Source organism: Pongo pygmaeus, chromosome X, assembly GCF_028885625.2.
Source record: "Pongo pygmaeus isolate AG05252 chromosome X, NHGRI_mPonPyg2-v2.0_pri, whole genome shotgun sequence".
Lineage (NCBI taxonomy): Eukaryota > Metazoa > Chordata > Mammalia > Primates > Hominidae > Pongo > Pongo pygmaeus.
Window position 1 is genome coordinate 54,493,855 of NC_072396.2, and position 27,829 is coordinate 54,521,683.

The 27,829-nt window shown below is 43.2% G+C and overlaps 1 protein-coding gene across 7 annotated transcripts in view; it reads right to left on the minus strand.

Moving 5' to 3' along the window:
• Positions 1-2,966: 2,966 nt before the first annotated feature.
• Positions 2,967-27,829, minus strand: part of PHF8 (PHD finger protein 8) — a 103,182-nt gene continuing 78,319 nt past the window's right edge. For 6 of the 7 annotated variants that reach the window (XM_063660517.1, XM_063660514.1, XM_054471291.2 and 3 more), the window contains 5 exons: positions 26,058-26,153; positions 10,394-10,503; positions 6,466-6,802; positions 5,447-5,531; positions 2,967-4,342 (listed from right to left, as the gene is read on the minus strand). In XM_063660517.1, the coding sequence (XP_063516587.1) occupies positions 4,264-4,342; positions 5,447-5,531; positions 6,466-6,802; positions 10,394-10,503; positions 26,058-26,153 (707 nt within the window). In that variant the 3' untranslated portion in view covers positions 2,967-4,263. Of the gene's footprint in view, positions 5,532-6,465; positions 6,803-10,393; positions 10,504-26,057; positions 26,154-27,829 lie in introns of all 7 variants that reach the window. The other variant, XM_054471290.1, reaches the window with a different exon arrangement.

Below are 27,829 nucleotides of genomic sequence, written 5' to 3' on the forward strand. Positions count from 1 at the left end.
ATGATGAAAATAGAACTCTGGGGAGATACTCCTGAAAGGTTGTGTATGACAGAATTTAGTGTGAGGGAGGCTACTGGACTCCTGACAAGGAAAATACAAAATAGGTACTGTAACTCTCTTAACACATTCATTGGTGAGTGCTGGCATTACGACGGGGTCCCGTGGAAAAGGAGAGGGTCTGAGGTTATTTTGAAAATTAAAAAGCTGAAGGGGATATAGGAGTCCATCTTCTGTCTCTTGGGTTGAGTGGCCGACCTCATGGTCTGCCCCCTGGAAATGGCCTGGGATTTCTGCCTTTTATGGGATGTAGGAGAGTCCAGGAAAAGGTCCAAGTTGACTGGACAGTTGGGTGAAGGTTTCCTTAGCAAAGTGGCATTCGATGGGACACTAGATGAGATGGTGCCGTCCCCCTCTCCTTCAGTAGCTTCCAAACTAGCTTTCCTGACTTCAGTCTCTCCCCGTTTTCACCCACCTCCAAAGGGATCCTTTTCACATTTATTTTGTCTTTTTTCTTTTCTTCCTTTTCGTGGAGAACGGGGTCTCGCTGTATTGCCCAGGCAGGTCTCGAACTCCTGGGCTCAAGCTCTCCTCCCGCCTCTGCCTCCCTGAGAGCTGGGATTATAGGCGTGAGCCACCGCGCCCGGCCCAAAGGGATCCTTTTTAAACGCCAAGTTGGATCATGTGATTTTCTGCTTAAAACCCTTTAAAGGTTCTCTGCCATTCTTGGGATAAAGTAAGGTCTTTTGACAAACATCAAAATTACATATCCTCCATAACCTGGGATTTAAAAATAAATATTATGCCTAAAAAGTAACCAATTATGATCATATGCCTTCTCAAACTACATATTCCCTCTTGGGGACTGTGCTGATGTTCCCCCAGGTGAGTCCCAGCTGCAGTTTACGATATTGTTGACCTGCATCTATACACACACACACATACACACACCCCAACCTGTTTTTATTCAAGCTACTGCTTCGGCTTGGACTACTCTCCCATTTTTCTTAGCCAGAGTAACTAATTGCTTTTCATCTTTCTGCTCAGGCACCACCCCATAGGAAGGCTTCCCCAATCTCCTTGCTTCCTAGGATGGATTCCCTGCTCATCTCTATCAATGTGCTGTACCATATGATGCTCCTCTCCTCCATTCAATTTACTGGAGGGCAAGTGCCATTTCAGTTAACTTGGTGTGTATGGAGTCCTGATGAAGTGGCCTGTGTAGTTGAGGCAGGAGAAACAACATGAGATAGCAGAAATGGGGATCTGCACTCAGGACAAGTTAGGGCTAGAGAATTCGGTTTGGGAATTAACAGCATCCAGAAAGTTTAGGGGCAACCAAGCTTCTAGAGGGATTCATAGTTAATTCCATCTTGCAAATGTAGAAACTGGGAGACACAGACAAGCAGTTTCTTCCAAATTACTTGGTTAGTCATTGAGAAGGAGGGCTCTTTAGCCACAAGTCCTGTGCACTTTTCCACTCCATACTGGAAAGGGGGATGACTGAAGTTGGGTGCCTCGTTTCCCTCCCAATTTGGAGACAGGAACCTCTGAAATGCTGGCACCTCCTGCCTGGACGAAGGAATAAGGTGACCAAGATTCTAGCTTATCCTCTGAGGCTGGTAAAAACAAAGCACAAAACAGTGCTTTGTCCCTTGGCTGAGGAAGGTGTGTGGGGGGGGAATTGGTGACAAAAATAACCCAGCCCACCATTCCTGCAAAGGCTTTAAAGTCCTTCTTTCCTGTTTCCTTTCTACCAGGAAATACAGTTCTCTATGCTTCAGACATGAACATTATCAAAACCCCACTTACTCCTGAGACAGACTGTGAGAACTGGAGGAGGTCATTTAACCAGTAGGTGCCAAAACCAGACAGCCTCACTACTCCAGACCCACAGAAGCAGAATCTCCAGGAGGAAGTAAATCTTGACTGGGTTCAAAATACTTTAATAGGTGACCCACAGACAGTAAGCAGCCTGCCCTGGCTCACCCACAGTCAGGGTGGTGGTGAATTTGAAACTGAGGCTCCCAAGATCACCCTGGGAGCTCTCCTTAGGAGATAACTCTGAATTCTGCACCTTACACACAACAGAGGCTTAATAAAGATCTGTTGGGTGCTTGAGCCTCAGAAGATTTTCTAATATGGTGAAGGCAAAGAACATAAGTTTTGGAATCAGGCAGATCCTGCTGAAGAAGACCACTGGCAAACTTCAGTCTTCTTAACTGTAAAACAGGGCGAATATCCTCATGGGGTTTTTCAGTGAGGATTAAATGAGATATCCCTCAGTAAAATCCCTAGTCCAATGCCTGGCACCCAAAAGGCACTTAATAAATGGTAGTGTTTATCAGTGAAAAGTGGTAGAACAGAGTGATAAGAATACACATTCTGGAACCAGGTTGGTCCCAGAATTTTCATGTATGATACAGGAAGGTTACTTTGTTTCTTCGCTGGCAGGATGAGGGTGTTGGTGAGGATGAAATGAATCAATAAAGTATTAAGAGCAGTGCCTGGCACAAGAAAACAAGTGCGATAATTGTGAAAACAAGCTCTGATAATTATATTCTTCTAACCCTTGTACTGGCCCTAAGCACAGTAATCAAGTCCAGATTGCACAACAAGTGCATGGCAGAGAGAGGGAAAGAAAAAAAAAATCCCACATTCACAGAGAGGACACACTTGCAAAAGCAGTCTCTGGAAAGCCCTCCCATTGAACTTGTCAGGCCCCTTTGAATTATTGCACCCTTTCTTTTCTGCTCAGTCCGCTTCTGATGATCTACTTCAGGTGTGTGAAGCATGTCCCTCCTGAGGGTGGGAATACCCTTCCCACTTCAAGCATAAGGCCGAGCACCAGGGAAATGCCCGACAATTTGCTGAGGGAGAGACAAAGAGTACAAGGAGAAGGCAGCACTCCCGGACCCTGCACCACACCACCACCCTCACCACAAAAAAAAGAATGCCAAGCAAAGCAATTGCCAAGATAAATCACTTTTATCTCTATAGGAAAGGGAGGATCTAAAAAAAATATAAATTACATTAGTAACACAACATAAGAAAAAGACAGGGGCAAAAACAACAGAGAAGTCTGAACGATGCTACTCTAACCTATTTATAAAAAGGCCCTGCATCAGAAATTCACAATCCTACCCACTTCTAAAAATATATTTAGACATGTACAGAAGCGGTGGGCTTGTTTTTAAATTGTTTGCTTTTTTTGTAAAAATATATTAAAGGTGAATAGAAATCCTCTCTCCCTTCCCCCTATCCAGCCCCCAGCTAGGGATTGGAGATCAGGGGTAACTATCTCATGGTGTTCTAAACCTTGATTACTAACACTCCCAACCCCTCCCCAACTCACTTCACTTAGAACCTGAAACATTAAAAAAAACAAAAACAAAGACATCAGCCTCTTTGGAAAAGCATAACTCTGAGGGTAAACTTGCTTTTCATTGGAAACAACACAAAACAACAAACAGGGCTCCAAGAACCCAACTAAGCTAAACGAAACCCAGTCAAACAGAGGCTGGGTTTCAGCTCCACAGAAAACTTCTAACAAAGAAACAGAGGGAAAAGGCCGGAATCGGGGGGGATTTGCTAGCAATTAGCTGCCTTTGAAAGATCAAGAGGGGGTGTTAATGGACAAAAGGGCTGGGGACCTGATCTTGGTTACAGCAGTCACCGCATAGTCAGGCAGTTGCCTATACAGGGACAGAGGCTTCTCCTGCCCTCCCCTCACTACCCTCTGCTGCCTTGAAATCCCCAAAATAAGCAAAGTTGGGCAGAAACAGAGGGGAGGGGAGTAGGGACTCACGTGCTAGGGGGGAGGTAGCCAGGCTTTTTGCCTTTGGTGTGACTAGATGGAGAACTGCTTGGCCCCTGGGGTCCCCAAGGTAGAGAAAGCAAATGGGCTAAAGGAACCCCTGATTCCAAGGAAGGAAAGTAGAAGCAGGGCAATGGAGAAAAGAAAGACAAACTGGAGACACAATGACGAAGGAAGCCTCACAAATTCCCTGTGGCCTGCATGGTAGCTATTAAATTCCCCAGAAGCACTGGGCAAGCTGGGGTGAGGTTGGAGTGGGTGGTACAGGTGGAAAGGGCAAGGGTACACTCCACTTGGGTAGTGCCAAATGGAGGTGGGGGGATGTTCTCCATCGAGTCCAGATTGCCAGTGAGGCAAGGCGGTGGGAGGTGGGGGCACTGTCTGGACAATGGAGACAATCCACGAAGGAAGGACAGGGGAAGGGAGGATCGGATGGATGGTCTGCTTCTTCACGGATGGGCGTCTCTTCTCTTCAACTTGGGCTCGTGAATGGCCTGTCTGCATTCTGCTTGAACGATGACCTGTCGTCTGGAAGTGCAAAGGCCCAGGAGTGAAGATGTGAGTCCTGAGGTCTTCTTCAGACCAAGACCTCAGGTGGAGAAAGAAGCATGAAAAGTTCCCGATGGAGGACCCAGGTGTGGGCCGTCCCGCCACACCCTCCATAATGTCCAGGCTGTGCTCTGTGGTATAGGCGGAGCAAGCAGGCTGTAGGGCCAGGGTTATCTGCGTCATTGGCAGGTGCTTTCAGGTTTCTGGGAGATGGTTTTCCACCTGCCAGGGCCCAGCCACAGCCACAGCCACAGCCACGTGGATAATGTTCTACATGATTTCAAAATCCAGGCAAATCCCTGGAGCTCACCCTAAAACAAGTGGCCTCATGTGTAGCCAGCTAAAAGTAGCTTCCTCCAACGGGCTACAAAGCCATGGTCAAAGGCTTGGGCATCTGACCACTCCCTACCTTGACAAGTGATAGGAATCACCTTTCTTCCGAAAGGTAAGTGAAGTTGGCATTTCTAGGCCACTTCTGGAAATGGCCCACAGTGGGGCAGGAAGGAGGCTCTAGGCCTTCCTCTTCATTTCCATGAAGCATTTGGCAAGAGGGGCCAGAGACCACAGCCTTCTCCCATGAGCAAGTCTGGAGGTGGGGCATGTCCACTGGACTGGGGAAATGGGGCAAACAGAATGGGTGGAGGTGGGCAGGCTTCTGGATATAGGGCTAGAGTTGCTGAAAGTGTCAAGCACTGGGCTTCCCACTTCATAGCTCAGGCTCCTTCATACCTCTCCTCATCCTGCCTTCCAGCTCTAGCGGGGGATGAAGAGTAAAGAACAGACAAGGCAGGTGACAGGGGAGTGGTCTGGACGAGTAGAAAAGAGGGTTCTAGTCAGCTGGAAACCTCTCCCATTTACCTGCTACTCAGTGGAGAAGGCAGGCAGGATGCTCTAGTGAAAGTGGGGAAGGGAACTAGAAGGAGTCGGTGGAGGGGTCCATGCCTTTGGTAAGTTCCAAGAAAGCAGGACAATGCACCTCAGCACCTTGTCCAGGGCAGATAGGATCCAGGAGTGCCCCAAGAGTTGACAACGGAGAAGGCAATGGGGGTAAAGGGGTGAGGGGTGGGACACAGGAGGGCTCACAGAAGTAGTTTGCCATTTCTGTGGATTTTCAGGATACGGCCGAGTCTCTGCTTTGCTGTGGCCAGGCCCTTTTTGGGACGCTTTCCTGTGGGGGAAGGGAAAAGTAAGCAAGGGCTTTGGCAAGGGCTTCAACACCAAATCTGGCACCAACTGCCCTCAGACCACCTCCCCTTCCTGTTTCTCTACCCACAAAGTTTCTCCATCCCTAGACCATATTGGGCAGAAAGCCCTCCTTAACTACTTCCAACCAACACCACATGTTTGACTCTTCCTCCTATGACCTCCTGTAGTAGCAACAGACTCCCTGATTACAGTTTGTCTAGTTCTTTTTCTCCACTGATTACTCTGGTCCCAATCATTTTCCTTCCAAGATCCTGCAGGGAGGTAAATGTGCTTCCATACCCTCTTATCCTACCCACCAGGACTGGACAAGTGCCTGGTTAGTGATTAGAGCTCAGTGTCCCTGAAGTTGCCATCCCTAGGGCCTTGCTTCATTAGAAACTCCCATCTTCATCATCCTTCAACATCACACCAACCTCCATGCCCTTGAGCTGCATACTCTAGGGACTGGGCTTTGAAGACCAAAGTGAGGGAAAGGAAGGCTTCAGTCCTCTAACTCTTTGTTGTCTCTGTCTCCCCACATTAAATCCCCTCTCATGTCCTATTTGACTGCCTCCATATTTGATCAGTTCATCTCCTCCCTCTCCATTCCCTCTGGCAGAGCCCCAGGTACTCTTCCTGCCTGCCTGAACATGTATATGTGCCTCCTCCCTAGAGTTCCCATCTCTAGCCCACCCTCTACCTCCTTCTGGCCACCAGAAGGATCTTTCAAAACTAAAACCTGATCTTGTCTGTACTTCAAATCAGTCAACATCTCTCCATGGCCCATAAGATCAAACCCAAGCACCTTAGGTTGGCCTTCAGTGTCCCTCCCTGGTATTGTCATCTACTAGAGCACTTAGGATTTAGGGCAGGTGGCTCTAAGATCCTTCGGTTCTACAACCATATGGCCATTGTACCTTGTCCTGCCTGATTGCTCTGAGAGCCAACTGAAGGGCGCCGCTGGGTCAAGAAGACACCGGGGGCCATAGGTGTAGTGCTGCGATTTGCCTGGGCCATGCCAAAGGCATTGGGACGAGCGGTGTACTCATGGTCAGCGAGACTTCCTGACAAGGCCTCTTGTTTAGGCTCAGGAGGAGGCAGGGGTGAGGAGGAGGTGACAAGCTGTGGTGTGGCAGCCACAGTGGGGGCTGGTACTGTCAGACTGAGATTGGAGTCTTGAGGGCGAGGCTGTTCTACCTCCTTCAGCAAAGGCTTCTTCTTGATATATTTCTTCTTTTGGGCCTTCTGTAGCTCCTGAAACACAAGCCAAGTAGGAGGAGAGATTCAGGAGTGAAGAAGACAAGCTCCTAGGAAAGGAACTAACTAGACAATGTCCAATATGGTTGTGCAACCTGCCACCCTCTCCCTTACCTGCACCAAGTCTAGCCTGGATGTACACACAGCACGTAACAGGCCTTCCAATACCTGAGATCATCTCTTTGTTATCATCCATCCTTAAGTCACCACTGTCACTTATTAGTACGGTGCCAAGAAAGCTGTAAATGAATTTGGAGACTAGGATTTTGGTCCTAGTGTTGCCACTAATGAGGTAGACCTTGGACACGTCTAATAATAATAACTAAATTTACATCAGCAGCTGAGACACTTTATATACTTTATCTCATTTAATCCTCGTAACAGCCCTAAGAAGAAAAAATCCTAATTTTACATATGAGAAAATGGAGGTGCAGGGATATTAAGTAACTTGAGCCCAAAGCCTCACAGCTGAAAAGTAGTTGGGACCAGTATTTAACCAGGTCTATCTGAAGAGACACCTTGCAAACTTCTCAAAGTGGAAAATCTGAGTGTAGAAAGATTAGAAAGATTATTAACTTTGGAATGAGATAAATCTGGTTCAAATCCAGGCTTGTGTCCCTAAATTGGATGACTACGGTCAAACTGACTAACCTTTCTGAATCTCAGCTACCTCATCTATAAAACAGGTAAAATAATATCTGCTTTTTAGGATTTTTGAAAAAATTAAGTGATGACATAAAAATACACAGCACATAGTAGATATTCGACAAGTGGTTAGTTATTATTCTACCTTCATCTTTTATAATGGCTTCACTTCCTCTTGCTGGTCTTTTTCTTTTAACAGAGGGCTTGACAATCCTCCAGGTCACTGGGTCTAAAAACCTCACTTTGGGGATGGGAATGACAAATAAGGAGTTGTGTCACTTCGTATCTCAACCATCCACTGCATAGCGGACACTTGTATAGTGGGTATCTGGAGCCCTGAAAACCTGGAAAGGTGGTGCTGAGAGCATGTAAATCACTTCACCTTCTGAAATGCTACACAGCCACACAAACCAACTCAGTGATTACATTTTTTTGCCTTCTCTTGGCAACACGAGCCTACTCCTACCTTTGGAAGATCTCACAGGCTGTGGCTACCACAGGCATTTCTGGGGTACAATAATAATAATATTAGTAATACATGCCAACCACTCTTCTATAATTACTCATTTAATACTCACAAATACCCAAGAAGCAAGAATTATAATCCCATTTGAAGGATGAAGAAACTGTGGCACAGAGAGGCTAAGTCATTTCCCTAAGGTTACAGGACCAGTAAGTGGTCAAACTGGGATTCACATCCAAGCCATTTGGCTTCAGAATCTCTTCCTTCAGCCAAACTGCTATTCTAACCATACCAGGAACTGCATTTCTGTCCCTTTTTCTCTCACTTAAATCCAGAATTACCTCTTCATATCTAGATCACTAGCCTAAATTTTGCTACCTTTGCTGCCAATCTCTTTCACATATAATTTATCCAGATACTCCCACAGACAACTAGACCATCTTATGACAGAACCACTTTCACCTTGCCAATCCCCTTGCTCAAAAAGCTGTTAGCAGATCCCCGCCCAAGTTCAAACTCCCTGGCCTGACATTCATGATCTTCCACAGTCTGGCTGTTTACACTTAGCCAACCCATAATGATAATGATGAAAAGCTAACAGGCCTATAGTACTTACTCCATACCAACTGCCATTCTAAAAGAGCTTGTACATACATTACCACATTTAATCCTAAAATGAAGTCTATGAGGAAATGAGGCAAAGAGAAATTAACTTGCCCAAATGGTAGAACTATTACGTAATTTAAATCCAAGCAGGCTGACTCTAGAATCCATTCTTATAACCATTACTTATTTTAACTAATTCCCCAACATGAAATCTCCAATACAGAAAGATGTTTCATTCATTCATTCATTCATTCATTCATTCATTCATTCATTCACTCACCCACCCACCCCAATACTGACTAAACACATTTTCTGACCATAGTGGGGATGCCAAGTTAAATTAAATATATTCCCACTCTTGAAGTATTCATAGTTTAATAAGAAACACCAAAACATACATTTATGATTGTAAGTACCACGAGAGAATGTTGTAGAAGCATATAGAAAAAGTCCTCTGAAATAAAGTGGTGGTAGGTAGTACGAAGGGCTGTTAGGTAAGGCATCTGATAGGGTATGATTCTCAATGGGTAAAAGAAACATCTTGTGTAAAGGCACAAAAGCATGAGACAATCTGATATACTCACTGAGGGGACTATGAGTATTGCAGTGCAGTACGGCTGTATAAAGGGTGTGCATGAGGGGCTGGAAGGAGGTCAGGGAGATGACTAGAGACCAAATCAAGAGGACTTTAAGAGGGCTTTGTGTGCTATACCAAGGAATTCCCTTCTTCTAGAATGCCTCCCTGGCCCCTACCAGAAGCTTAGCTTGCAAAGCCCCTCCCCAATTTCAAAACCTCTTCTTTGAGGTAATCTCTGATCATCCCAAACAGAATTTAGCTCCTTAAAAGGCACTACGAGTAATTTTCACACCTTTACTTAATTTATATTTATAAAACAGTAGAACCCCCTTTTTCAAATTACAGCTTACACTGTATTGGGTTATACATAAGAGACAGAAGTTCTGGTCAAAGAAGATTGCCAAAGATTTAAATACTATTTAAATAGGATGTAATGACTGAACTACATAAGCATTTATTTAAATAGAAAGTAATATGAAATTTGAAGTTAGAGGATATGAGTTTGAATTGTCTCCTCCATTTACTGGCTGTATTATCCTGAGTCAATTAAAGAGAGCTTCATTTTCTTCACCTATAAAATGATGAAAATATCACCTGTTGAACAGGGCTATTGGGCAGATTACATTACACATTATATATGGAAGCAACTAACAAAGCAGATGCTTAATAGTGCTCTAAGCTATAGGATATGGGATTAGGAGCTAATGGGATATTGATTGCAAGATAACCAAAGAATTCACCTCCAAAGGCTCCTAAGCACATTACACACATTAAAGAACTTTTAGATGTAATGCTAGGAGGTGAACTTGATTCTAGTGAAGATCACTCTTTAGGACAAAAAAAATATTGGTGGGTGAAGATAAAGATAATATTATTTCATAAAGAGGACAAGAAAAATTTCTAATCAACCAAATTCCAGTACTGGTGGGTGGCTGAGAACTCGAGTGTACTCAGCTGAGTCACCCCCTCAGGGCTTCATATGAGAGCAAAGGAAGGATCTGGTCCTTCTCATCTGAGAGGTTTTTACACACCAAAAAAGGTAAGTGGGTTTTTCTCTGGCCTAATATTTTCTTTATCCTAAATCATGTCAACTGTGTAACCTGTGGAAGTAGCTTATCATTGAGTTGGGATAAGAGGGATTTAAGAGGGGGCTGGGATACTGCCAAGGATAAAGATCAAAGGTTACTCAATCCCCACTGAGATAAAGGTGGGATCCTATCAGCCTGCAGGTCTAAGTGTTGAGGCTCTAAGTCAAACTGCTATTAGCTGCAGGGTGACCTGGGGTGTCAGCACCTACCTGCTGGGCCAGCTTTGCAGCTGCTGCAGCCAAACCTGTCTCAATAGAGGCTACCCGGGTCCCCTCACGCACAGGACGGTCCTGCTTTGGCAGAGTTGGGGTCACACGGGCTGCAGGGGAAACAGGATGAGAAGGTGTCACTAAGACATTTATCTGAATGCTAGCCATATTCCCCACCTCCAAGCTCTCCAAAGGTAGTCTCATTGGTCTTCCTGCTTCTAGCTTTTTATGAAGCCAGATTTTGCTTGCCATCACATAAGAACCTAATTCACCAATGCGCAAAGCACACACTGATTAAAGGATAAAGGTGAACCTCCCAGAGGGAAAAAGAAAAAAAATGTGAACCTCCTTTGGCTGGGCATGGTGGTTCATGCCTGTAATCCCAATGCTCTGGGAGGCTGAGGTGGGACCCTGTCACTACAAAAAATTAAAAAGTTAGCCAGGTGTGGTGGCATGCACCTGTAGTCCTAGCTACTTGGGAGGCTGAAGTGGGAGGATCGCTTGAGCCCAGGAGTTTGAGGTTACAGTGAGCTACGACTGTACCACTGCACTCCAGCCTGGGCAACAGAGTGAAACTCTGTCTCTAAAAATAGAACAATAAGCCAGGCCAGGTGCAGTGGCTCACACCTGTAATTCCAGCACTTTGGGAGGCTGAGGCAAGTGGATCACTTGTGGCCAGGAGTTTGAGACCAGCCTCACCAACATGGCGAAAACTTCGTCTCTACTAAAAATACAAAAATTATCCGGGCATGGTGGTGCACGCCTGTAGTCCCAGCTGCTCAGGAGGCTGAGGTACGAGAATTGCTTGAGCCTGGGAGGCAGAGGTTGCAGTGAGCAGAGATTGCGTCACTGCACTCGAGCCTCGGCGATACAGTGAAACTCTGTCTCAAATAATAATAATAAAATAATAATAAAAATAAAAAGTTAATCTCCCTGAACTGGCATTTAAGTTTGTCCCATATTCTGCTTCTGGCCCACTTACCTCTCCAACCTTATTTCCACATCCATATTCTCAGCTTCTCCAGACGGATGGCTTCCTTATTACATCTCCAGAGTGTGTACAGCTCATCCTCTCTCCCTATGCTTTCATCCTCACCATCCACACTATCTAGAGTACTATCTTCCTTTTTATCTGCCTATTCAAAACCTACCCATTCTTAAGCTGAAATCAATCTCCTACACAAAACCTCTTTGGTTCCATTGATCTTTTTCCTCTGAACTTACGATCTGTACAAATTACTTGATACATAGCACATACCACCTTGTCTCATTCTCTAATGCTGATGTGTTATTCTGTCTACCAACCAGGCTATGAGTTCCTGAAGAAGACCACCCTCTTGCATGACTCTTTTATAATGCCTTACCAACCTGAAATTAAAAAATACTCATCCCACCATTTCAAAAGGAAGTGTATTTCAGGATAACCAAACAGCCCTAAATGATGACAGACAGCTCTTCTTTACAGAAGAAAGCCAGCTACTAAATGTAGAAGGAATGACAGAATTAGAAAATCACAAGCTGGCAAGTCCTAATGCAACAACTGATTCTAGGGAATTGGACATTCACATAGCACCAAAATATTACCCATTCACCTCAAGAAGAAAAAAACTTATAATGATGAGATCAAGATATTACCACTTTAAGTATGAACTTTACTGTCACTAATAGAAAGCACAACACAACTTCACGCACCTCTTGATGAGAAGCAATAGGAAATTCACATCACCTGAGTAGTTTTGCTGAAGAGCTAAAATATAGCAAGCCATTCATATTACTTTCAGTGTTTAGGAAACAGGTATAGAAAAACAAGTTAAATGACACCAGAAGAAAACAAGCAGACATTCTACAAGATAAACTGGCTTAGTCTCTTTAAAAAGACAATGTCACAAGTAAGCAAACAGACAAATCTAAAGATAGGACATGCTACAGCGCAATTACACCAGTGTCAACATCAATAGCACAGAACAAAAAAGGGGAGAGTGCTCTAGATTGAGAGGGTTAAAAGGCATTCAAATGCCACATGGACCCTGTTTAGACCCTGATTTAAACAAATCTAACATAAAAACACCTTTTCATGGTTTGACAATTTAGCAAATTTGATTTTGGACTTGGAATTAGATAAAGAATTATCAAATTATTGTTAGTTTTGTTATGTATAATAACAGGTTGTAAGGTTTTGTGAGAAAATGTCCATTTTTTAGAAATACATACTGAAATACTTGGGGGAAATGGCATAATAACTGGAGTTTGCTTTCAAGCAAAGAAAAAAATTTTAAAGACAAGATAGTGATAAATGAAGCCAATATGGCAATATATTAATAACTGTTCATTCTCACTGGTGGATATATAGGAGCTCAATAAACTATTCTATTTTTATTTATTTTTTGAGATGGAGTCTTGCTTTGTCGCCCAAGGCTAGAGTGCAGTGGGGTCACCTCAGCTCACTGCAACCTCCACCTCCTGGGTTCAAGCTATTCTCCTGCCTCAGCCTCCTGAATAGCTGGGATCACAGGCATGCAACACCACGCCCGGCTAATTTTTGTATTTTTAGTAGAGACGGGGTTTCACCATGTTAGCCAGGATGGTCTTGAACTCCTAACCTCAAGTGATCCACCCACCTCAGCCTCCCAAACCACAGGCATGAGCCATCATGCCCAGCCTTATTATATTTTTAAAGAAAAAAACGATTGTCACAGAAAAAAGATGTGGTGGTGCTGCTGACCTAGATTTAAACTCCTTGGTTAGCTATTGCTATTATAAAGGAGAATTTCTGGATAAGCAGTATGCAGATTCTAGAACAAGCAATTCGGAAGGCTGAAATTCTTTCTTTAAAGGTAACATTTGTTTAAAACATGATGTGAAGCAAATTTACCAAATGTTGATGCATAATTTTCAGTCATGGATACTTGGATATCTTTTATATTGTTCTCTATAGTTTTGTATGTGTGGTGGTTTTAAAACATGACCCCAAATCCCATGACACCTTTCCTACTGATAGGTGAGGTCTGTGCCCCACTCTTGAATCTAAGCAGGCTTATTTTCAACCTATAGAATATGGTATAAATGACACTATATGACTTTTGAGGCAAGGTCAGTAAAGGCAATTTCAGTTTCCACACTGCTTGTTGGAACACTCATGCTTTTAGCAATCTGAACCGCCATGTAAGAAGTTTGATTGCCTTGAGGCTGCTGAGCAGTGAGGAAGCTAGTCACATGGAGAGGCCACATGTTGGCACTTTCAGTCTTGTGTGTCCTCCCAGACCAGGCATCAAACATGTAAGTGAAAGACTTCAGATAACTCAAACTCTTGGCCAACAAGTCACCCCCAGCCTTCAAAGTTTTTCCAGCTGAGACCCCAGACTTCATGCAGTAGAGACAAGTTGTCACCATTGTGCCATTTCCAAATTCCTGACCCACAGAATACATGAACATAAGAAAATGGTTGTTTTAAGCTGGGGAAAAAAGAACCCTCCTTGATTAGACCTGGGTTATGGGAGGGAAAAAACCTATAAAAGATATTTTGTGTAAACAGTTGGGGAAATTTGGTTATGAACCGGGTATCTGAAGATCTTAGGGAATTATTACTAACTTTGGTTAAGTATAAAAAAAAGTAGTGTGGTTACACTGGGGAATGGCGGATGTCCTTATTTAATTTTTCTGAGATGGAGTCTCGCAGTCAAGCAGTGGCGTGACCTCTACTCACTGTAACCTCCACCTCCTGGGTTCAAGTGATTCTTCTGCCTCAGCCTCCCAAGTAGCTGGGATAACAGGCACCCACCACCACGCCTGGCTAATTTTTGTATTTTTAGTAGAGACGGGGTTTCACCATGTTGGCCAGGCTGGTCTTAAACTCCTGACCTCAAATGATCCACCCGCCTCGGTGTCCCAAAGTGCTGGGATTATAGGCGTGAACTATTGCACCTGGCCAGATGTCCTTATTCTCAGGAGATACTAAATTATTAAAGGGTAAAATATGTTATGATGACTTTGAAGTGGCTCAGCAAAAACTATAGATAGCCAGATAGATACAGATAAGAGGAATCAAGCAACTACAGCAAAACGTTACAACTATAGAATCTGGGTATTAAGACTATGGGTATTCATGTGCTATCCCTTCTACTTTTACATATGTTTAAAAATTGTCGGCCAGGCACGGTGGCTCACGCCTGTAATCTCAGCACTTTGAGAGGCTGAGGCGGGTGGATCACCTGAGGTCAGGAGTTCGAGACCAGTCTGACCAACATGGAGAAACCCTGTCTCTACTAAAAATACAAAAAATTAGCTGGGCATGGTGGTGTATGCCTGTAATCCCAGCTACTCAGGAGGCTGAGGGAGGAGAATCGCTTGAACCCAGGAGGCAGAGGCTGTGGTGAGCCAAGATCGTGCCATTGCACTCCAGCCTGGACAACAAGAGAGAAACTCCGTCTCAAAAAATAAATAAAATAAAAATAAAATTGTCATAATACACTTTGGGAGGCCGAGGTGAGCAGATCACCTGAAGTCAGGAGTTTGAGACCAGGCTGGCCAACATGGTGAAACCCCGTCTCTACTAAAAATACAAAAAAATTAGCCAGGTGTGGTGGCACGTGCCTGTAATCCCAGCTACTTGGGAAGCTTAGGCAGGAGAATCACTTGAACCCCGAGGGCGGAGATTGCAGTGAGCTGAGATCACGCCACTGCACTCCAGCCTGGGTGACAGAGTGAGACTCTGTCTCAAAAAATAAAATAAAATTGTCATATTAACAAATTTTAAATAATGAACAAGACTAAGAGCTTATAATAACCAAATGCATTGTGTAATCCTTGAATGGACTCTGGTTTAAGTAAGCCAATTACAAAAGATATTTTTGGTGCAACTGGGGGAAATTTGAATAAGTACATGGTACTAGATGATATTAAGAAATAAATGTTGGCCGGGCGCTGTGGCTCACGCCTGTAATCTCAGCACTTTGGGAGGCCAAGGTGAGCGGATCACGAGGTCAGGAGATCGAGACCATCCTGGCTAACACAGTGAAACCCCGTCTCTACTAAAAATACAAAAAATTAGCCGGGCGTGGTGGCAGGAGCCTATAGTCCCAGCTTGAACCCGGGAGGCAGAGGTTATAATCAGCCGAGATCATGCTATTGCACTCCAGCCCAGGCGACAGCGTGAGACTCTGTCTCAAAAAAAAAAAGGGCATGTTAAAGGGAAACCTTCAGGCTGAAACCAAAGGACACTAGACAATTGAGTCTGCATGAAGAAATAAACAGCACTGGTAAAGGTAACTAGATAGGTATATTTAAAAGACATTATCAACATATTTTTGTAACTTTTTCTAACTGGATTAACAGACAATTACATAAAGCAATTACTATAACCCTATGTTCATGAACACGATGTATAAAGATGTTTTTTGTGACAGTAATAGCATAAAAGAGAAGGGTAATTGGAGCTATATAGCAGCAAAGTTTCTGTGTAGTATTGAAATTAAGTGATAATAGGCTGGGCGCGGTGGCTCACGCCTGTAATCCCAGCACTTTGGGAGGCCAAGGCGGGCGGATCATGAGGTCAGGAGATGGACACCATCCTGGCTAACACGGTGAAACCTCGTCTCTACTAAAAATACAAAAAATTAGCCGGGCGTGGTGGCGGACGCCTGTAGTCCCAACTACTCGGGAGGCTGAGACAGGAGAATGGCGTGAACCCGGGAGGCGGAGCTTGCAGTGAGCCGAGATCGCGCCACTGCACTCCAATCTGGGCGACACAGCGAGACTCTGTCTCAAAAAATAAAAAAAAGAAAGAAAGAAAGAAATTAAGTGATAATAATGTGAATTAGAATGGTATAAATTAAGTTGTTAATCCCCAGGACAACCACTAAGAAAATAACTTGGCCGGGTGCGGTGGCTCGTGCCCGTAATCTCAGCACTTTGGGAGGCTGAGGCGGCTGGATCACCTGAGGTCAGGAGTTTGAGACCAGTTTGGCCAACATGGTGAAACCCTGCCTCTACTAAAAACACAAAAATCACCCAGGCTTGGTGGCGTGTGCCTGTATTCCCAGCTACTTGGGAGGCTGAGGCAGGAGTATCGCTTGAACCTGGGAGGTGGAGGTTGCAGTGAGTCGAGATTGCGCCACTGTACTCCAGCCTAGGCAACAGAGTAAGACTCCATCTCAAAAAAACAAAACAAAACAACAACAAAAAAAACCCTCACATATAGAGATAAAAAAAAAAAAAGGAATTAAAATGGGATCCTAGGGCTGGGCAAGGTGGCTCATGCCTGTAATCCCAGCAATTTGGGAGGCCAAGATGGGTAGATCACCTGAGGACAGGAGTTCAAGACCAGCCTGGCCAACACGGTGAAACCTCATCTCTACTAAAAATATAAAAATTAGCTAGGCGTGATGGCAGGCACCTGTAATCCCAGCTACTCAGGAGGCTGAGGCAGGAAAAGAATTGCTTGAACCCAGGAGGCAGAGGTTGCAGTGAGCCAAGATCACGTTGCTGCATTTCAGCCTGGGTGACAGAGTGACACTCTGTCTCAAAAAAAAAGGGGGGGGGTCCTAGAAAATAGCTATTAAACACAAAAGAAGGCAGTAACTAATGGAGGAATTGAGGAACAAAAAATAAGACACATAGAAAACAAATAGCAAAACGGATATTGTGAATCGAACTTTGGCAGCTATTAGAACCCTCCAACTGAAAGGCAGATGTTGGCAGAATGAATTAAAAATGACCCTACTATATGCTATCTATACAAGACACACAGTTTAGATTTGAAGACCCAGGTCGAAAATAAATGGATGAAAAAAGAGATAACAATAAAAGTGGTACTCAAATGAAAACCACAATGGCTATACTAACATCAGACTTTGAGACAAAAATCATTACTAAAGACAAGGAAGAGCATTTTATAATGATAAAAAGGTCAATCCATCAAGAAGGTATAATAATTACAAACATATGTGTACCTTACAACAGAGGCTCAAAATAGATGAAGTGAAAACTGACCAAACTGATGGGAGAAAATAGATAAATTCAATAATAATAGCTGGAGACTTCAATACCACATTTTCAATAATGGATAGAGCAATTAGAAAATCAGCAAAAAACGGATGGGTGTGGTGGCTCACGCCTGTAATCCCAGCACTTTGGGAGGCCGAGGTAGGTGGATCACAAGGTCAGGAGATCGAGACGATCCTGGCTAACATGGTGAAACCCCATCTCTACTAAAAAATACAAAAACTTAGCCGGGTGTGGTGGCAGGTGCCTGTAGTCCCAGCTACTGGAGAGGCTGAGGCAGGAGAATGGTGTGAACCCAGGAGGCGGAGCTTGCAGTGAGCCAAGATCATCCCACTGCACTCCAGCCTGGGTGAAAGAGCAAGACTCTGTCTCAAAAAAAAAGAAAGAAAATCAGCAAAAAAAACTAGAGATGTCATAACACGTAAGATTTTGCTTAAAATGCCTTGAAAAAAAGAATAAAGCAAATACAGCAAAATGTTCATTATTAAATCTCGGTGACAGATATATATATATAGGTGTTCATGGTAATAACCTCTTGAATTTTATCTTATGTTTGAAAACTCATAACAAAAATTTTTTAAAAGGAAAAGTATTTACTGACTGTTCTGGTGCTTATGATTATTGTAGCACTATAGTACATTTCATTTACTTTCTCTATCCCAATATTCTTTAAGCTAATTATACCTGTTTACTTTTTAAGTTACTTTTAGAATGAATTCCCCACAAAATTCCATTAGGATTTTGATTTAGGCTAGTGTTAAATGTACACATTAATTTGGAAGGAAATGACTCTTTACAACACTCAGTCTTTATCACCAGGCACATGGGAAATCTCTATTTCTTCATGTCGGTTCCACACTATCTTCTTACAGTTATTCTTGCATATTTTATATGTTTGTTGCTATTGTCAATAGCATTTCTTTTTCTCAGTACATTATGGTTATTACTAATATGGTACTTCTTGATTTTTGGATAGCTGGTATATATCCAATGATTTACCCAATTTACTGAATTCTCTTATCAGTATTAGCAGTTTTTAGGTGATTCTCTTTCATTTTCTGATATCACATAATTATATCATATCTCTATTTTTATTTCTATTTTTTGTAGAGACATAGTCTTACTATGTGGCCCAGGCTGGTCTTGAACTCCTAGGCTCAAGCAACCCTCCCATCTCACCCTTCCAAAGTGCTAGGATTACAGGCATTAACCACCATGCTCAGCCCCATACCTGTATTTTCTATATCGATTATAAAATTATATCTTATCTTTCACTCATCAAATATTTGTTAACCATCTCCTACAGGCCAGGCACTAGGCAAGGTGCTACAGATACAATGACAGCCAAAAGTGAACAGGATTCTCACCCTAATGGCTCACATCATGATTTGGTCTCTTCATTTCTAATAGTTACAGTTCTTATTTCTGCTTCACTTCTAATTACACTGGCATGAACTTCTAGAACAATACTAAATAATAGCAGTGTTAGTGGACACATTAGTCTTATTCCTGATCTTAATGGGAATCCCCTTAGTAGAATGCCTTAGCAGAATGCATCTTTTTTAAGAACTCACTTTGAAAATGTGATAAAAATTACTAAAGAAATATACATACACAGATGCATGCATTTACATAAAATTTCAATGGAATATTAATAGGAGATTCAAAGGTCCATGAACACCAATTGATGCATCTGTGCTCTACAGTTTCATCCTATTGGGTTAAACTTGGTGTTCTTCATTTTAAAGAACTATCTTTTTAGTTAACTAAAAGCCACTTTTTAAAAGTTTGCAGTTTTTTGGCTGGGCGTGGTAGTTCACACCTGTAATTCCCAGCACTTTGGGAGGCTGAGGTGGGCTAATTACTTGAGGTCAGGAGTTTGAGACCAGCCTAGCCAACATGGTAAAATCCCATCTCTACTAAAAATACAAAAATTAGCCAGGCATGGTGGTGGCGGGTGCTTTTAATCCCAGCTTCTTGGGAGGCTGAGGCAGCAGAAGACGCAGCAGAATCGCTTGAACCTGGGAGGCGGAGGTTGTAGTGAGCAGAGATCACACCACTACACTTCAGCCTGGGCAACAGAGTGAGATTCTGCCTCAAAATAAAAAAGTCTGCAGTCTTTCTAAGTCATAAATAGGTAGTGAATAAGTGAAATACCAGCACAAGAGCAGACAGAACTTTGATGGTACAAAATGGATGTGCCTCAAACAACCCATGATACGTATGAGTCAGTACACATGGCAAAGAAAGCATTTTCAGTTTAGTGGGAATGTGATTCTAGCACCAACAGTTATCTTTTTGGGGGAATACCAATTTATATCTTCTGCTCAGTACCATATATTAAGCAATTCTTTGTAGATCAATACATTAGATATTTAAAAATTATGCTTAAAAAGTACAAGGGTGTTCATTATCTACTCTGAATATGCAAACAAATGATCAACACTTGATACTGAAATATTCAGATTTTTCATGTAGAATGAGGAAGAAGTACAAGCACATTATAAGTATAAAATGTGGGGGGGGGGTGTGTGTGTGTGTGTATATGAAACAAAGGATGACTATTCCCTTACTATATAAAATGGGCAACTCGAAAACCTTGAAGAACCACATGGATAAGTGGGCAAAGGATGTAAACAAAATTTACAATGGAAGAAACTCTGATGCTAATAAAACATAGAGGATATGCTTAATCAAAAAAATGTAAATTAAATCAATGAGATACTGTTGTTTGCTTATGAATTACCAACGATCAAAAACTCATAGTAGAAGCCGGGTGTGGTGGCTCACACCTGTAATCCCAACATTTTGGGAGGCCAAGGTGGATCACCTGAGGTCAGGAGTTCGAGACCAACCTGGCCAACATGGCGAAACCCTGTCTCTACTAAAAATACAAAAAACTGGCCAGGCGCGGTGGCTCATGCCTGTAATCCCAGCACTTTGGGAGGCCGACGTGGGCGGATCACGAGGACAAGAGATCGAGACCATCTTGGCCAACATGGTGAAATGCCGTCTCTACTAAAAATACAAAAAAAAAATTAGCTGGGTGTGGTGGTGCATGCCTGTAGTCCCAGCTACTCAGGAGGCTGAAGCAGGAGAATTGCTTTAACCCAGGAGGCGGAGGTTGCAGTGGGCCGGGATCTCGCCAATGCACTCCAGTCTGGTGACAGAACGAGACTCTGTCTCAAAAAACAAACAAAACAAACAAACAAACAACAAAAAAAATTAGCTGAGCGTGGTGGCAGGTGCCTGTAATCCCAGCTACTTGGGAGGCTGAGGCAGGAGAATTGCTTGAACCTGGGAGGCAGAGGTTGCAGTGAGCCAAGATCATGCCATTGCACTCCAGCCTGGGTGACAGACCGAGACTGTTTCAAAAAAAAACACAAAAAAACCCTCATGGTAGAGACTACTCATTCTCAACCAAATGTCATTCTTTCTTTCCTGCTTACTAACAAAAACACTGATTTTGTGGGACAGCAATATGCCTAGATAAAAACTGTATCTCCTGGCATCTCTGGCTGATAGTCTTGGCCATCTGACACAATTTCAGCCAAAGAGATGTGTAAAAAATGTGGAACTTAAAACTCCTTGGGGAGAGGGAATGCTCAGCGCTCAGCATGCCTGTCCCTTTTTCCTTTTGCTTTTCTCCTTCTTCCTGACTGCAGCCCAGACCCCAATGCTGGAGGTGAAGTAGCCATCTTGTGACTCTGAGAGAAGAAGCACTCACTAAGGATGCTTGAGACATTACTCATAATCAAATACTACTCCTAACTGGTGTGTTCAATGCCTGCATACATTTCATAAACAAGCACTGCTGATGGAAGTGTAAATTGGTACAACTTTTCTGGAAAAGACTTCTGCAATAAGTATCAAGAACTATTTTTTTTTTTTTTTTGAGATGAAGTCTTGCTCTGTCACCCAGGCTGGAGTGCAGTGGCAAAATCTCAGCTCACTGCAACCTCCACCTCCTGGGTTCAAGCGATTCTCCTGCCTCAGCCTCCTGAGTAGCTGGGACTACAGGCGTGCGCCACCATGCCCAGCTAATTTTTGTATTTTTAGTAGAGACGGGGTTTCACCGTGTTGGCCAGGATGGTCTGGATCTCCTGACCTCGTGATCCGCTCACCCTGGCCTCCCAAAGTGTTGGGATTACAGGCGTGAGCCACCGTGCCCAGCCCAGATGTATTCTTAAGAGAGAAAAGCAAAGCACATAACAATGTATAAAATATGTTTCCAATTGAGTTAAAAAAAAAAAAGGGGGGGGGGGGCGGATAAGCAAACATATACATGCATTTGCTTATATATGCGCAAACTGTCTCTGAGAAGATAAATTAAAAAACTGATGGCCAGGCGCGGTGGCTCATGCCTGTAATTCCAGCACTTTGAGAGGCCGAGGCAGGCGGATCACGAGGTCAGGAGATCGAGACCATCCTGGCTAACACGGTGAAATCCCATCTCTACTAAAAGTACAAAAAATTAGCCGGGCGTGGTGGCAGGTGCCTGCAGTCCCAGCTACTCGGGAGGCTGAGGCAGGAGAATGGCGTGAACCTGGGAGGAGGAGCTTGCAGTGAGCAGAGATCGCGCCACTGCACTCCAGCCTGGGCGACACAGCAAGACTCCTTCTCAAAAAAAAAAAAAAAAAAAAAAAAAAAAAAGCTGATAACACTAGTTGACTCCAGGTGGGGAAGTGGAAGGCTATGTAACAGGGCTAGGAAGGAAACTTTTCATTGTATAACCTCACATACTTTGGCCCCTCTAAGATTTCATGGTGATCCATCCTGAGTAAATAATCAGAGATAAACATTTACATATAAAGATATTCACTCCAAATGTACTAATTGTAAAAACTTGAAAATAGCCTATATGTTAGAAATTACATATATATTAGGTATATCCATGGAACTGTTATCTTGTAGCCATTAAAAATATTATTTATAAACAATGGCATAGGAACATGCTTATGATATAATATTAACTTAAAAGACCAGATATCTCTATTGGTTTTCGATATTTACAGTTAATTTCTAGTCAATGTAGAGTAGTAACAACAATGTATATGTTAATAACCTTGATAGCATAAACAAAAAATTATGGTTCACAGAAGGTTACAAAAGGGAATGTACCCCTCCCCTACAAATGTACCTTTTACTTAATCCATACTCAACTCCAAGAGTCTCTGAATGGACCACATACATTTCATGCCCTTCTACTTTGCATCCTTGCGGCAAATGTCCTTCTCCTACATTCACCTAATTCTGATTGATTCACCCAACATCCATTTAGTGAATAACTTCATGAGTTACTTTACTAACTCACCCTTCAAAATTCAGCTTTAGATTTACTTCCCACAAGAGAAAAAATGGTTCACAGAAGGTTACAAAAGGACCCTATAGATGTAGGGTCACCAACAACTGTATCTTACAAAGTAGGTAATCAAGAGAGACTGACGGCCTGTAATCGCAGCACTTTGGGAGGCCGAGGCAGGTGGATCACTTGAGGTCAGGAATTCGAGACCAGCCTAGCCAACATGGCAAAACCCCATCTCTACTAAAAATACAAAAAAATTAGCCGGGTGCAGTGATGCGCGCCTATAGTCCCAGCTACTTTGGAGGCTGAGGTATGAGAATCGCTTGAATCCAGGAGGTGGAGGTTGCAGTGAGCCAAGATTGCACCACTGCACTCCAGGCCTGGGCCACAGAGTGAGATTCTGTCTCAAAAAAAAAAAAAAAAAAAAAAAAAAAAGCAGGAAATGACATAAGTTGGTTAAAGGAGAAATAGACTTCATAAATCAAGAAAGGGTGGCATACTTCTCTTGAGTTTTGGAGGCATCTACCAGGAAACGAAAACTATGAGGTTGTCTCTTGGGAACAGGATTGAAGGTGGGGAAAGTAGGGGCAGAAGAACATTGCTTTTCCTCCTAAATTTCTCTATACTTTTTTTTTGTGTGTGTGTGAGATGGAGTCCCGCTCTGTCGCCCAGGCTGGAGTGCAGTGGCGCAATCTCGGCTCACTGCAAGCTCCACCTCCCAGGTTCATGCCATTCTCCTGCCTCAGCCTCCCGAGTAGCTGGGACTACAGGCGCCTGCCACCACGCCCGGCTAAGTTTTTGTATTTTTAGTAGAGACGGGGTTTCACCGTATTAGCCAGGATGGTCTCGATCTCCTGACCTCGTGATCCACCCGCCTCGGCCTCCCAAAGTGCTGGGATTACAGGTGTGAGCCAGCACACCTGGCCTAATTTCTCTACACTTTTTGATATGCTACACCCACTACTTTGATCAAAAGCCCAAACAAAATTTTAAAGTAGGGTGCATAATTGTATACATGTGGCCGGGCGTGGTGGCTCATACCTGTAATACCAGCACTTTGGGAGGCTGAGGCGGGCAAATCATGAGGTCAGGAGTTCAAGACCAGCCTGGCCAACATGGTGAAACCCCGTCTCTGCTAAAAATACAAAAATTAGTCAGGCATGGTGGCACCCGCCTGTAATCCCAGCTACTCGGGAGGCTGAGGCAGGAGAAAAGCTTGAACCCGGGAGGTGGAGATTGCAGTGAGCCAAGATCCCACCACTGCACTCTAGCCTGGGACAGAGCTAGACTCCGTTTCAAAAAAAAATTTAAAAAAAATTGTATACACGTGATTTAAACCATAAAAATTAAAAAATGTATAGGGAAAAGACTATAAAATATGTCAAAATGTTAACATTGGTTGCTTCTGGGTGGTGGACTCATGGGTGGTTCCTTCTTCATAATTCCCTTTATTTTCAATATTTTCTAAATTTTCTACTGTGCTAACCAGAAAAATTTACTTTGACAGGAAAAATAAACCTGGAAATGATAGGAGAAAATAAAATTTAAAAATAGGCCTAAGTTTTCTTTTCTTTTTTTTTTTTTGGAGATGGAGTCTCGCTCTGTTGCTCAGGTTGGAGTGCAGTGGCATGGTCTCGGCTCACTGCAACCTCCGCTTTCCGAGGTTCAAGCAATTCTCATGACTCAGCCTCTCGAGTAGCTGGGACTAAACGCGTATGCCACTACATGCAGCTGATTTTTGTATTTTTAGTAGAGATGGGGTTTTACCATGTTGGCCAGGCTGGTCTCAAACTCCTGACCTCAAGTGATCCACCCACCTCAGCCTCCCAAAATGTTGGGATTAAAGGCATGAGCTACATTGCGCCTAGCCAAATTTTTTTTTTTTCCCGAGACGGAGTTTCGCACTTGTTGTCCAGGCTGCAGTGCAATGGCGCAATCTCAGCTCACTGCAACCTTGGCCTCCTGGGTTCAAGCAATTTTCCTACCTCAGCCTCCCAACTAGCTGGGATTATAGACGCCCGCCACCATTCCCGGCTGATTTTGTATTTTTAGTAGAGACTACGTTTCACCATGTTGGTCAGGCTGGTCCTGACCTCAGGTGATCTGCCCGCCTCGGCCTCCCAAAGTGCTGGGATTACAGGTGTGAGCCACCACGCCCGGCCCCAATTTTTTTTTAAAAAAGAAACACTTACTGATTAACTCACTAACATAACACTTCTGAGGAATGCCCTGCTACCCCTACGTCACCCCCTCGACCTCAAGCAAACACCAAAAAGTCTAAATAAGGCAGGGTGAGAAGAGCAAGCCCTTTATCTGCTGGGGAACCACAGGTACTGAAATCCCAATGACCTCTATGGCAGACTGTTGCAGTAATGGCCCTCAGTGTGCTCATGTATCCTTGTATGCATGATACTTTGCGATGTGACTTTGCAGTTCTCCTCTCAAAAGGTGCAATCTATTTCCCAACCATGGGATCAAGGTTTGGCCACGTAACTTGTTTTAGTCAATGGGACAACAGTAAACATGACTTAAGCAAAGGCTTGAAAAGTGCTTGCACACTGGGGCTTGTCCTCTCTTGCTGCTAGAAACCTTTCTGCCACCTTGTGGAAAAGCTTGGTAGACTAAAGACCATGTAGAGAGAAGCCTTGGCCATCTAAGTAGGTCTGAGACACCTGAAGGAGAACTTTTGAGACTATTCAGCCCCAGGGAAGCTGGCCTAGACTAGAAGAACAGCTCAGCCAACCTACAGAATCATGAAAAATTATTAACTGTTATTTTAAGCCACTAAGTTTTGGGCAGACTGTTAAGCAGCAAAAACTAACTGAAGGATGCATCCTCAGTGTGAATACTATCCAGCCAAGGAGATGAAGAAAATTCTTCCATTATCCTCTAAACTCCATGTTCAACTCAGTGGTCATTCTTCCCTCCTCAGAGATGGCCTCTCAGTATAGGTGATAATCTTGGGCCTTACAGAGCTCAACAGTCAGCAGAACTTCCCTCCTTGGCAACAAAACTACCAGAGCACTGGGATGATGGTATCAGAACGTTCTCAGAAGCCTCAGACTGCTTGCTAAAATCTGTTCAAGGTCTTCCTTTCATCTCAAACCACATAATATCAAATGCAACATGCTCCATTACCTCGGATTTTATTGGACTAATTACATAAACTCTGTGTCTTATTAGTCATTTTAGCTCCAGAACTTAACACGGTGCCTGACACACAGCAGACACTCAACAAATGTTTGCTGAATAAACAAATGAGTGACTGAATCAGGTCTTCTGATATTAAACATCCCTCCTACCTCGTCTATTTTCTCCTGACCACCCCTACAGAGTTTAAGAGACAGAATACTAGATTACCTTTAGGACTCCATGGAGCATCATCTGAATTCTTCTTTTTCTTGGGTCGAGATTTCAAAGCAGGGTCATCATCATCAGACTCCAGCGAAGGATAGACTGCAGGGAGAGGGGAAAACAGGGTAAAATGAGATTTCATCCAAAGGGTGAAGATAGAATGACACCTACTCCAGCTCCTACCCTTCCCCTACAAATGTACCCTTTACTTAATCCATACTCAACTCCAAGAGTCTCTGAATGTACCACATACATTTCATGCCCTTCTACTTTGCATCCTTGCAGCAAATGTCCTCCTAGATTCACCTAATTCTGATTCATTCACCCAACGTCCATTTAGTGAGTAACTTCATGAGTTACTTTACTTACTCACCCTTCAAAATTCAGCTTTAGATTTACTTTCCACAAGAACTCTTCCCTCCCTCTCCTAATCATGATTGAGATGCCTCCTACTTGGCTCTCCATAGCATCCTGTACATCCCTCTACTGAAGCTGTTAAATGGTATTTAAGAGCTGATTAGTAAATCTGTTGCCTCCAATTTACCATGAGGGCAGGAATATGTATTATTTATTTCAAATTAAGGGAGCCTACTAACACAATGAAGCATAAGTTCTCAGTAACTGTTTACTAAGTGAATGAAGAGATAAACGGTACATACTTAATGCACACAAAGGGAACAAAAAGATCACCTGGGCTGAAAAAAACAAACAAACCCATCAAAAAGTGGGTGAAGGATATGAACAGACACTTCTCAAAAGAAGACATTTATCCAGCCAACAAACATATGAAAAAATACTCATTATCACTGGTCATTAGAGAAATGCAAATCAAAACCACAATGAGATACCATCTCAAGCCAGTTAGAATGGTGATCATTAAAAAGTCAGGAAACAACAGATGCTGGAGAGGATGTGGAGAAATAGGAATGCTTTTACACTGTTGGTAGGAGTGTAAATTAGTTCAACCACTGTGGAAGACAGTGTGGCGATTCCTCAGGGATCTAGAACGAGAAATACCATTTGACCCAGCAATCTCATCACTGGGTATATACCCAGAGGATTATAAATCATTCTACTATAAAGACACGTGCACACGTATGTTTATTGCGGCACTGTTCACAATAGCAAAGACTTGGAACCAACCCAAATGCCCATCACTGATAGACTGGATAGAGAAAATGTGGCACACATATACCATGGAATACTTTGCAGCCATAAAAAGGATGAATTCATGTCCTTTGCAGGGACATGGATGAAGTTGGAAACCATCATTCTCAGCAAACTAACACAGGACAGAAAACCAAACACCGCATGTTCTCATTCATAAGTGAGAGTTGAACAATGAGAACACATGAAAACAGGGAAGGAAACATCACACACTAGGGCCTGTGAGGGGGAAGGGGGCTAGGGGAGGGATAGCATTAGGAGAAATACCTAATGTAGATGACGGGTTGATGGGTGCAGCAAACCACTATGGCACATGTATACCTATGTAACAAATCTGCACGTTCTGCACATGCATCCCAGAAATGTATAATTTAAAAAAAGGAAAAATAAAAGAAAGTATGGTATGTACACACAGCAGTTATTATGCAGCCTTAAAAAAAGGAAATCTATCACATACTACAACATGGATGAACATGGAAGATATTACGCTAAGAAAAAAAGGCCAGAACAAATGCTATACAATTCCACTCTTACAAAGTACCTAAAGGTGTCAAAATCATAGAAATAGAAAGTAGAGGTCGGGCGCAGTGGCTCATACCTGTAATCCCTGC